The sequence below is a fragment of the Chelmon rostratus genome, chromosome 19 (genome assembly GCF_017976325.1).
Source record: "Chelmon rostratus isolate fCheRos1 chromosome 19, fCheRos1.pri, whole genome shotgun sequence".
In the NCBI taxonomy this organism is placed as follows: Eukaryota; Metazoa; Chordata; class Actinopteri; order Chaetodontiformes; family Chaetodontidae; genus Chelmon; species Chelmon rostratus.
Window position 1 is genome coordinate 20542356 of NC_055676.1, and position 11882 is coordinate 20554237.

The 11882-nt window shown below is 43.4% G+C and overlaps 2 protein-coding genes across 11 annotated transcripts in view; one reads left to right on the plus strand and one right to left on the minus strand.

Annotated features, from left to right (window-relative positions):
* ogdhb (oxoglutarate dehydrogenase b) overlaps positions 1 to 3195 on the plus strand; it is a 20728-nt gene extending 17533 nt beyond the window's left edge. The window contains exons 19-23 of one of the 2 annotated variants that reach the window (XM_041959523.1): positions 419 to 544; positions 631 to 703; positions 843 to 1006; positions 1445 to 1599; positions 1692 to 3195. In XM_041959523.1, the coding sequence (XP_041815457.1) occupies positions 419 to 544; positions 631 to 703; positions 843 to 1006; positions 1445 to 1599; positions 1692 to 1812 (639 nt within the window). In that variant the 3' untranslated portion in view covers positions 1813 to 3195. Of the gene's footprint in view, positions 1 to 113; positions 286 to 418; positions 545 to 630; positions 704 to 842; positions 1007 to 1444; positions 1600 to 1691 lie in introns of those variants that run through there. The other variant, XR_006007791.1, reaches the window with a different exon arrangement.
* On the minus strand, positions 3126 to 11655 carry pargl (poly (ADP-ribose) glycohydrolase, like). 9 transcript variants are annotated; one of them, XM_041959530.1, is made up of 17 exons: positions 11524 to 11655; positions 11334 to 11415; positions 10322 to 10698; positions 10037 to 10162; positions 9012 to 9095; positions 8867 to 8938; positions 8703 to 8789; positions 8449 to 8609; positions 8269 to 8348; positions 8113 to 8185; positions 6796 to 6871; positions 6566 to 6713; positions 6207 to 6285; positions 6023 to 6131; positions 4585 to 4681; positions 4367 to 4495; positions 3126 to 4283 (listed from the first exon to the last, which is right to left on the minus strand). In XM_041959530.1, the coding sequence occupies exons 3-17, from the start codon at positions 10673 to 10675 to the stop codon at positions 4165 to 4167; spliced, it is 1794 nt and encodes a 597-aa protein (XP_041815464.1). In that variant the 5' UTR covers positions 10676 to 10698; positions 11334 to 11415; positions 11524 to 11655; the 3' UTR covers positions 3126 to 4164. The 9 variants fall into 9 exon arrangements, with proteins under 9 accessions (XP_041815464.1, XP_041815462.1, XP_041815459.1 ...); XM_041959528.1 differs by having other exon boundaries at positions 10322 to 10737; XM_041959525.1 differs by having other exon boundaries at positions 10322 to 10743.
* Positions 11656 to 11882: the final 227 nt, after the last annotated feature.

Genomic DNA, 11882 nt, shown 5'->3' on the forward strand with positions numbered 1-11882 from the left:
GCTTTAATAAGTCTGGCATCTCGAGGAGCTGAAGTTCCAGAAGTGCCTGCGAAATGTCAGAGATTTTTGTCAATACTGTAGTCTTTCTTTTCTTTCTACTTGATTTTCATCAGGTCCTCCTTCCATTGTGTGCACAACCTCCATTTTTTTCCATTTTTGAATCATCATGTTTTAAGTTTTCATCAGTATCACAGTAATCGAGTGACCCTCATCTGTACATCCATGAAAACACTGCAAACAGGAGCCACAGCAACATTATACTTCCTGTTCACATCCTCTAAACCGGTATAGAAACTGATAAACCTGAGCGTGATTATCCCCTGAACAGTAACACAAAGAATAATGAGTGTCTGTTAATGTTATATGTTTGCAGAAGTTCTGAATATTCTTCTAATTGTCACCCCTGCTTTCTCGCCAGAATCTGTCAGAGGACTTTGCGGTGCGTCAGCTGTACGACTGTAACTGGATCGTTGTCAACTGCTCCACCCCTGCAAACTACTTCCACGTCCTCCGCAGGCAGATCCTGCAGCCCTTCAGGAAGCCTGTAAGATTCACAGCATGAAGAAGATCAGAGAACAGGACTCAATGAGACAAAACTAAACGTGTTCTGTGCTCTCTCTTGAACTCCAGCTCATAGTATTTACTCCCAAGTCGCTGCTGCGCCATCCTGAGGCCAAGTCGAGCTTTGACGACATGCTGCCTGGTGAGCGCTGACAGAAAAAGGGCAGGAAACCGATGACGGACAGAAGAAACTGGGCAAAGATAAACTGTGCACCTCTTCACTTCTGAAACATGAAGTCATCTCCCTGTTATTGAGAGCTTGTGTGTTTGTTATCCTGCAGTCACCCACTTCAAGCGTATAATCCCAGACGACGGACCTGCAGCTGCCGGCCCAGAAAAAGTGAAGAGAGTCATCTTCTGCACTGGCAAGATCTACTACGAACTGAGCCGTGAACGCAAGAACAGAGGGATGGACGACGCCGTAGCTGTTGTTCGCATTGAACAGGTAACGTCAGAGTGTGGATAAGCACCAAAAAACAGCTGTAGTGAAGCTTTTAGATGTCAATATAGTAGGAACTTCCATTTCATTGAAAGATTCTCGCAATACCTTTTATAAATTTCCTTCAGTCTTTGCTACATGTATTATTCTCTTACAGCCAAATTAGCATTGAAATTTGGTGTAGTTTTTATTACCCCTGAGTTTGATTCCTCATAATTTTGGGGTCCGTTGACCTTTGACTGTTTCTCTGTGACCGATATTTTGATCAGAAAGAGATTCCCCTGATATTTCCTGTGCCTCAGAGGTTTTCAGCCCGGGAATGTGAGCTGTGTGCCACAATTGCACAAAAATCTGTTCTCCTTCTCTAAATCGCCCAAAAAATGTAGAGCATGATTATTTTCCCAATTGAAGCACTTTAAAGTCCGCTTTTCTCTCTCTTTTCAGCTCTCGCCGTTCCCGTTCGACCTGGTGAAGGCAGAGACTGATCGTTATCCACATGCTGATCTGGTTTGGTGTCAGGAAGAGCACAAGAACCAGGGCTACTACGACTACGTCAAGCCCCGCATCCGCACCACCATCAGCCGTACCCGCCCCGTCTGGTGAGTTTGTGGCTGCCTGAATGACTTCAGTGAGCGTCTGTGCTGTGAGTGTGTGCCGGCTCATGGTTGTGTGTGTGTGTGTGTGTTTGCAGGTATGCGGGTCGTGAGCCTGCAGCAGCTCCAGCTACTGGGAACAAGCAGACGCACCTCACGGAGCTGCAGCGTTTACTGGACACGGCGTTCGATCTGGAGGCGTTCTCAGGAAACCAGTAACATCTGGTTTACACCTCCCTCTGCGCTCCCACATGCTCCCCGCCTGTGGAGCTGCACCTCCTCAGGCTGCAGCCTTTCCCTTTTTGCATTGGTGTGTTTTTCCTCAATATATTTACATATCAGCCCTGTTATCAGGTGTAACATTCAAACAAAACGCACAATGATCTACTGACTTTGAACACTGTTACCATGGAAACCTCATGTTCACAGTGATGGACACTACTATAGAGACAAATGTAAGTAAACCTGTGCTGAATTTATGAATTTATACAATATTAATTTGTAGGACAGAGAGTTTAATTCGCTCTTATTTCATTAATTACAAAATAATGTCAAGCTCTTCTGCAGCACGACTCCAGCTGAACAAACGTTTGAACTCATTTATCATCTGTGTGATGCAGATACAGTAGGAAACGTTCAAAACAATGATGCACATGTTTAAAGGAATAGTTTTGGGGAAATCAACTTCTTGCAGAGAGTTAAGACGAGATGGATTCCACTCTGGCGTCAGTCCGTTAGCTTAGCTTAGCACAAAGACTGGAAATAGCTCGCCGGGCTCTGTCTAAAACTCACTACTATCACATTTCGCGAAGAAGAAAACAACAATTATGGTTATACAGGGGCTGACTATTTCCTGGCTGTGCACAGTGACTGCTGTAGGTGCTGGTAGGTGGACTTTTTTCAAACTTTGGACAGAACCAAGCCAACTATCTGCGCCTGTTTCCAGTCTTTATGCTAAGGTAAGCTAACCAGCTGCTGGGTGTAGTTTCGTATTTACCCTGCATGTTTATAAAGTGAGATTAGTGAAAGAAGATATTGGTGATAATTTAATTTACGATGGCTGAATGGTTGAAATTAAGAATATTTGGGATATTTTTAAGCACCTTTGTAATGAATGACTTCACCCTCACATATAAACAGTGACAAAAGTCAGAGTTTTAGAAAACATGAATGTCTATTTCCGGTTGAAGAGCCTCTCATAGAGAAACAGATCAAAGGGGCTCAACATATTGCTGCACTTTAATCTGAGTTCAGCAGTGACTTTATAATAAGCCAGTGTGGTTCATCTCCATGTGAACAGAGGCTCACTGTTCCAGACCTCACAGTTAACCAGATCTACAGTTAACACTTAATTTTTCCATTTTTCATACATTCTGCTTCCATTCTTCCCAAATCCTTATTTATTTTCTCCTCCATGGTTCACCGACCGTCCTGCCACATCACGTCTGTGCCAAATGTAACTGATTACTTGAAATTACATCGTGTTTCATTTCATAGAAAACATGCCCACAATAGTAGAGACACGAGATTCCTCAGATTGAAGGATGTATTTATTTTCATACAGTGTTGTATGTTTTATTCTTTTCAATAAATGAAGATTATAGCTCCTGTTGAGAAGTGCCGTTTTTTCAGGTTCTAAAAAAATCCTTAATCGGCTATAACATGAAATGATGCTGTGTTACTGAGAAACTGTAGTTTAACTCGTACAGTGTGTATTTCAGCTGAACAGACACAATATAAACAACACATTCAGATGATCTTGGTCGACTTTAATCATTACCGTTCACTCACAGCAGTTCTGCCCTCAAAGGTCAGAATGTTAAAACTGTACATCAGACAAAGCTAAAGCAGCAACAGTAAAGATGTAAATACAACATTAACCATCATGCATCAGGACCTGCTGTCAGTCACTGTGAGTCTAATGCAAAGACTCTCGCCTGAAAGTAATTCACAACATTTTAGTGCTAAAACTAGTCCTGAGTCTGGGACAGTGTCAAGGTGTGTTACTTCCAGCAGCTGATAAACTGAGCAGTGTTTGTGACTCAGACGTCCTCTGGACCTCAAACTTCTCTCACACTGAGGAGACACTTATAGCACTAAAATGCTTTATCAATCACTTTCAGACCAAAACTGTGGGAGTCTTAAAGTTGAGGGTGAAACGTCATTTATTCTGAGGAGTGAACTGGCCGAGTTTCAGAGGATAAACAAGCTACTTTTAGCCTCACACACACACTTTCTGACTTATTAACAGCATGTAGCCCTGTATCACAAATCACAGTTTACCTCAAGGGGCTTTTGATTTAACCCTAACCATTAACTGCCTCCTCTACCTCCACAACCAAATCTGCATCCATGGTTCAGGCACACAGACCTTGTAACCGCAACATGTCTGGTTCAGTTCCAGATCTGGATCTCCGTTGCCCCAAAATGCAAAAAAAAAGGCCTAATCATAATCAACAAAAAACAAAAGCATAGACATGAAAATTAAGTAGGTGCTCCTTCATTTCTGTTATTAAACTATTGCTAGATTTTAGTGCAAATTCAGATGCAGCTGTGGACGTGAACGTGTCCTCACAGCAGACTCCTGGAACCTCTGATGCTGTTCCTGATGAACGTGAACAGATCCACACGTGGACCACCTGGTATCTGCTGAGCAGCACAGAAGTCCTCCAGAAGTCCGAATAGTTTCTCTGTGAAGCGGTAGTTTGAAGTTTTAAGAGACCAAAATGAGAAACAAGCAACATCTGGGCCGTTTCGTGTCCTGAAAACTCACCGACTGTAGTTCCATCTGTGACCAGCAGGTGGTGAATCTGCTGCAGGTCGTTCTTCAGTATTTCATCGTGGAAGGTGAAGAAGGCCAGTCCTCTGTTTGCTTTTGCTGCAGCCATCAGCTGGATCACAGCTGAGCGCGAACATGAAGGAAAAGCTCAAGTGGAAACAATCATGTGATCATCAAAGACAAATCAGTGGACAGATGGACGGGCGGGTTACCTTTGAGTTGTGGGTCTCCGTTGAAAGCACCACAGCCCCACTTGCCCGTTGCGATGTCCGGCTCATTGTTCCCATAACCCTTAAATCCACAGTATGCCTTCAAGGACACAAGAAAATCATGTAAAAATTAGAACCACTTTTCACACAAACACACACACTGATACAAATACACCTGAATACTCACCTGATCCTCATTTCCAATCAGCCCAGTATTTAAGCTGCTCTCCCACACTCACTCAGGGCCAGATTGTTCTTTGTTTCCATGTAAGACTCTCAAGCTATCCACTCTGGACTGCTCTCTCATTTCCAAACCTATGCCTGGTCTTCTGTTCCCCAGTGAACACATCCGTCTTCTGTCTCTGACCATGAGTCTCGCCCTGCACTTCCTGTCTTTTTCCTCTGCTGAGCTTGTTTGATTCTGTGCTTCACGAACACTTAAAAGAGACTCTGAAATTTGGTCTTTTGCAGCATCAAGTTTACAAAGAGACATTACATCCCAACTGTGCTTTAAATAGTGTTGCTGCTTATCGGTCTCTGCCAAGTTTGGGATTAAAATCTATAAAAGCAATCTCCGTGTACTGGTGGTACGAAACAAACCTGTTACAGAAAATAGTCCCCAACAAAAGCTCTATTTCCTCCTGTTCGATAAAAACTACAGTGAGCAGCTGTTTGAGGGAATAAATGAGTCTTTTATGTTGTTGGTTTGGGCCTTTTAATGAGATTTGTTGACAATCCAACAAAGTTATTATTAGATGATGCTGTCAGAGTTATCATTTAAAAGTGCTCACAAGTGCTAAATGAACTTTACTAACTTCACTCTGGCCGTGCTGAATAATGATCACCTTTTGGAAAAGATAAAACAGTTGAGAAACAACCAGTTTCTATCAAGTCTATCAAAATTAGATAAAATACTAATGGACTTTGGTACACAGCAGACCAAACCATCAACAACACTGTAGTGACGAAACAGACCAAAGCAGATACAATCACTGACGATTCAATGTGGTCCGGAAGTTTCATTCATTTGTCCCTCAGTTTCATGCAGATGAACAGAAAAGTGGCACATTTATGTTATAATATTGATTGTTTCGTTGTTGTTTATTGATCTTATTTTATTACTTTTATTTCTTAATTCACTGTCGGGGAATGTCCAAGTTTTGTCCTCCTAAAAACAACATTTCAGATTTTGAAATAAGAATCAAAGTTAAAAAAAAAATGTAAAATGTAAATGTCACTCATAAAGTATAACTTTTGTACTTTAACCACATGAAAAGTGAAAGAAATTCATCTGATTTATTGTAAATCATTGCAGGAAACTGAACATCTGAATCTTTTCTTTAAGAACAGATATTATTATGCAGCATAAGCTTTTTCTACATGATTAACTGGTCATACGTGAATGTTAAAATCAGGACACATCACTGAAGTAAAAGCTAACCTTGTTGAGCTCTCGTGTCACCTTGCTCATGCTGAACTGATCCCTCCTGTGCCTGAAGTGCAGAGCGTCGATGGCTAAGATCTGCCTCTGCAGCCGAGCCCACTCGTCTCTACAAACATCACATCGCAGCTGTGAGAAAATCAAACGCGTTCCGGGTGAAGATACGCAAAGCGAGCGCTCGTACCTTCTGAGGCGGTCTTCATGAGGGCCGGCCCACTCAAAGCTGTCACCAAAGCCGGAGTAACAGCTGAACTGCTGAGAGCCTGAGAACAAAGAGGTTCAGATGTTCCGCTGTCATGAAACCAAACATGTTCGTCCATCTCTCAGTACTGTCTGACTTCCTGTCTGTTCCCTGTTTTCCATTTGGTGCTATAGTGAGTGTTCAGCACAGCGGCAGCAGTGGTGGAAGAAGTACTCCGATTTTTTTACTCAAGTAAAAGAAGAACTAGCACTGTGTACAAATACTCGGATACATGAATCTATAATTAATTAAAGAATCTCAACAATAACTAATCCATGCTGGACTAATCATTTCATTATTACCTGTAATGACCAGACACTCGTTGTTGGCGAGCTTCTCAGTGAAGAGACGGGACACAATCAGCTCTGGATTAATAAGGAACAGGATCTCTTCCTGCACCAGACCAGAGCCCAGAACCCCTCCACCGATCCAGCTGGAGGCAAAATCCACCTGCACACACACAAGAAGACTCTTCAAATGAAGTCCGGCCCGAAGCGGCCGCAGGTTATCGTCGCTGTGGGTCAGTGCTCACCTGCAGCATACCTGTACCTTCGGTCTCGATGGTGCCGTGTGATGTGACGTGCAGTTTAGGCATCGTCTCCTTACAGCTGCCAGCAAACAAACAAACAGGCAAACAAACAAACGTGAGACTGATAGACACCAATGTGGAAATCAACTTTTGGATGCAGAGGACCAGTGTTATTAGCGGTGCTAGCAGCTCTATGGGCGTGTTAGCCCAGCACTCATTGGATGGTTTGCATTGAAGTTTAATCCAGACGTTCCCCAGAGGACGGATCGACTGACGTTGGTGACTCTGACTTCATTAAGCTCCATCACAAGGTTTGACATTTGTCTTATTTAGTGAAATATCTCAACAATGATTTCCAACAGAATGATGAAACGTTCCTGAGCCCATGTAGAAACATCCTTTATACAATCATAATGCTGTTAATCAACAGAAATATCATATTCAGTTGAGTATGTGTCAGATTGTGTCAATTAGCAAGACATCACATTCAGTTTTAATGTTTCACACAGCATTGCGGTTTTACTTTATAGATTCTCTGACTTTTCATCTAGCGCCATCACCAGGTCAAAGTTTTCATTGGTCTCATAATTTGGTTTAAGACCAAAAACCTGCAGACATTAAAACGACATTTCCATCAGCCTCAGCTGGACGTCTTTTGGCTAACTAGCAAATGTTAGCATGCTAACATGCAGAACTAAGATGGCTAACATGGCTAAAATTACGCCAGATCAGATCAGGGTGTTAGAATTGTCATTTTCAGCATGCTAGCATGCTGGTGTTAGCATTTAGCTCAAATTTAATAATGTTGTGTACATATTTTAGAGCTGGGAATGGTTCCCATGTTAGCATTAGCATTAACGAGACATGTAGAGTTCAATATGTGAGGATTGAAATACTGTGCAGTGACGATATAAAGTCATAACCATTAAATTTGTTTTTTTTAACACGTAGTGACGGTGTTTGGCTGGTTTGAGGCGTCCGTGTTTGGTTCGTACGAACTTCCGTATACGTAAGTAGCCAAGTTGAATATATCGTAGCTTTCTGAAAAATATTTTTTTTGTTTTTACAAATTGATGTGAGTCTCAAACTCACAGTTACAATAACTGGAACATGAATGCTGCAGGCTGCTATAGACTCTTAATGTGTTTGATTTTACTTGAATTATCGTTTTTCTCTTGTATTAGTGGAATTGTTTACATGAATTTCATTAAAAATGTAACGCATTCTATCAGATTTTTATATTAGAATTTCTTGATTTTAATTGGCTGTCTTGTATGAAGCACTCATCATTATTACTGTTATTATTATTATTGTCATCACCTTCTCCAGTTGTGCACGCCCGTGTCTCGGAGGAGACGCCTCTCAAACGTCACCAGTCCTTTAGGTTCAGTGTCTATAAAGACATCAACAACAGTCACAGATCTTCATTGACATGTCCCACAAACAGGAGGAAGAGGAGGTGTAGCATCAACTCACTCTTATCTGTAACCACTTTAAAGTAATGCATGATGGCCCTCAGCTTTTCTTTCTTCCGTTCTGACCAGTTTCCAAACAGACTACATGCAGGATGAGAATGAAGAGTTACCGTACAGACGGGACACAGACATTTTGGGGTTTAAGCCAGATGTGGACGTCTGCGAGACTGTGTTTCCTGACCTGGTGAAGTTAATGGAGGGGTAGCTGTGGTACTCTGCGGTGGAGCTGTTGGTGTTGCGATGAGGGAAAGTGCAGAAAAATGCGTTAGCAAGCAGGCAGGAGATCTGAACCTGCGATAGAGTGATGCTCGCGGGGTTTCCACTCTGAAGCAGAGGGATGGGCTGAAAACAGGGACACACACTTGGTCATCATCATCATCATCATCATCATCATCAGTACCAGTGACCTGTAGAACCTCTGGACCGGTTTCATACCTTCTTCACACAATCAGGCAACTGCAACGCCAACGCGGCGATCTTTGGAAACAGTTTGTCGTAGTAATTTTCTGCTTTCGGGACACACTGGAAAGGAAATGAAGATTTCTTATCGTTAGATAACCGATGAGTCAACGATGTGGCGTAAACACGAGGGCACTGACCTTAACGAAGGAAGACAGGGCATCAAAGGACCATTGACCTTTATACTTCGGGTTATATTTAATGATCGCTGCCTAGTGAGAGACAGAGACAGTTGAACATTTCGTGTTTGTTTCATGTCAAAACGTGCAATTGCTGATTGTTCACCTCCACATCATCGACGCTCGCCTCTGGCTTCTTGGCCAGACCTCTGAGGTATTTGGAGATCACATCCCACCTCCTCTCCTTGTGCTGTGGACAGAAAAAACTTGTTCATTCATGGAACATAAACATGCAGGTGGCATGTTACTACCTTTGTAGGTCATGTTCTTTACAAGGGAACTATTTGGCCACAAAAATCGGTCCGAATATCTCACTGCAGTAAAATATCACCTGATTAACTGTCTGTCTTTACTTAAAGTGGATTATTTATCATAGTGAGGCTGTTAGAAAATCTGCCTGTACAAATGAAAAGTGTAATTTATTATCTATAAAACACTCTCTTGCTAAATTCAACACACTCGGCTTCTGCTTCTGCAGCCTGACTCGCACTGGTACAACCGCTATCTTATAGTGGCTAATCTTAGCTAACTTTAGGTAGACGTAAAGGGCGGGTCACACCACGATGCGCCGCACTACCTGCTGAAGTGCATCCATGCAAAGCAGGAAGAGCTCGAGGCTTGGTGAGGCTAGTTAGTGAGCGCTGGCTAACATGCTAGCAAGCTAACATGCTAACGCTAGTCAGTCACACTGGGCCGTTAACTCCCATCAGGCGTTTTGTTTTCAGGATTTTATAACATTTAATTTCATTTATTAAAGAGTCACCAAGCGGATAAAAAAGGCCAACTCCAGCTGCTCACTGTCAGTTAGCTTGATAGCTAGCACAGCGGGACAGTGTATTTGTACCATCGACTTTATGGTACATGCTTTACCCCCTGCAAACCAATCCACCAATCATTACATACTGGAAAGTAAAAGTACTTTGTAAATGTACACATACAATCAGCTAGCTTGCGGGCAGACATTGATTTTAGCTTACAGGCTTCCCATTGATACCTTGATTAATTACCCTCTTATTGATAATGATGAATTAAATGTTCTCGTTTTGCTGTAATCCATCGTTTCCTCTGGGTGCATGTAGAGCGAACATCATATTTTTGTCACAACACAGAGCTACATGTGGTGAAACACACCTGTATGGGTCCGGTCTTGACGGTCATGGCACTCGCTTGTGAACACGGCATTTTCACAAAGTTACTTGTCCAGGCATCTCTTCCTTCCAGAGGTACAAGCGCCCCTCCACAGTTGAAAATATCCGCCTGTGGATAAAAGCAGCAGCGCCGGAGGTGACAATCAAATTCTGTTTGGTGGAAAACATTCTCAGAGACTTTATTTCAATGAAAGTACCAAAACCTTACAGTACAAATACTCGATTACAAGGAAAGTAAAGGGAGAGGCTGGAAAGGACGAGCTCTCACGTTCACGAGGACGGTGTGCATCCTGCTGTAGTTCAGGTGTCCCAGCTTGTTGCTGCACCGTGGAAGTCTCTTCAGATCGTCCAGTAGACAGCTGGATGAAGCGCCGTCGTCCCTCTGAGGACACGGCGGCTCGTCCTCCTCCGCCCCTCTACCACCTACAGCCCCGCTGCTAGCGGGAGCGCAGGAGGAGGAGGGGGTGGAGTAGGAGGAGGAGGAGCAGCAGCCGGCCAGACTCGAGCTCTCCTTGCTGCTGCACTCTTGCTCGTGCTCACGTTGTTGCAGTGGGAGCTCGTCAAACTGAAGCAGCTCTTTCATCTGACTGCTGTCGTTGCGGTGGTCACGCTGCCCGGCCATCGCTGCAGGCTTCAGGACAGGAGCTGAACAGGAAGTGTGTCACTGAGAGCTGTTAGTTTGACCTGTGACTGACACAAAAAATGGACTCTGGGTGATACAGCAGGTCGGACCCTCACTCCAACCCACCACCACCAACACCACAGTAGATCACAAACATTACAGATTGCAAAACACATGAACAGAAACTAGAGATGCATCCATACTGATACAGATATTTAATACTGGTCTGATGCTAACTCAGGGACTCTGAGCCGATACCCGAAGCCCAGGTGTCGATATCAGGGCTGATTATCGGTGCATCTGTTAAAGAAATGATATCATGTCTGAAAGAAAAGCAGCATTAAGAGTCTGTATTTAGACACAGCGTTGTTATGAGCTAAATGCTAGCATCAAGCTAACATCTGCGCTAACAGGCAATGCTCACCATGTTTAGTTAGAGTGTTAGCATGCTAGCTAATTAGCACTGCTGTATGAACACTGGAGGATTCAAGCTGCCACATCACACGTGAGTGAGTTGCATACTGGACCCTGATTGGCTCCAGACTAGCTGTGATGTTACAAAGACTCTCACAACTGAGAGAAAAGAAACTGAACATTCAGCTTTCTCAAGAAGCAAAAACCCATTTCTGATTGGAGGAGGACTTCCTGCTGTTCCTACCTGTGTACTTGTACTCAGGTGCAGTTTTTTCAGAGACCGGTCCTGATACTTTCACTGACTCATCTGCGTGTGTTTTCCAGGCCTGTACAGAACAAACAGGGACTGCTGGACTGTCAGCGGCATCTGAAAAACTGAGTCCACTGAACGTTACACTGACCGAGCACGAGACACACGGCGTTCATACACTCACCTTTCAGCAGAGAGTGCGCCAGGTGAGTTCAAAGCTCGAACAAAGACCAGCAGCCACAGAGAAGCTTCGGTCCAGACGCACAGACACACGGACGGACTTTACTTTCACTTTGCTGTGAAAGCGAAAGTATCCTGACGGCGCAGCCGCAGAGAAGCTGCGCGTTCACGCGTTAATTGGGATCAGATCTGAAGTGTGAAGCTGAAAGAATCACACCTGAGCGACAGCAGGGTTCATTATGTCCTCAACACAACTGACTGCAGCAGACTATGGCGCGTTATTCAGTAATAATATTTACTTAATTATGGATTAAAATATGCTCAATGAAGTAGTTTTGTACTCCTCTGCATTTCACAGAAAAT

Excerpts from the sequence above, each read along its gene's own strand:
- pargl (XM_041959530.1), bottom strand. The coding sequence starts at position 10,675 with ATGGCCGGGCAGCGTGACCACCGCAACGACAGCAGTCAGATGAAAGAG. Across the intron at positions 6,132-6,206 it reads CATGAAGACCGCCTCAGAAG|AGACGAGTGGGCTCGGCTGC; the intron begins GTACGAGCGCTC and ends TGATGTTTGTAG. Across the intron at positions 4,496-4,584 it reads CGGAGACCCACAACTCAAAG|CTGTGATCCAGCTGATGGCT; the intron begins GTAACCCGCCCG and ends GTTCGCGCTCAG.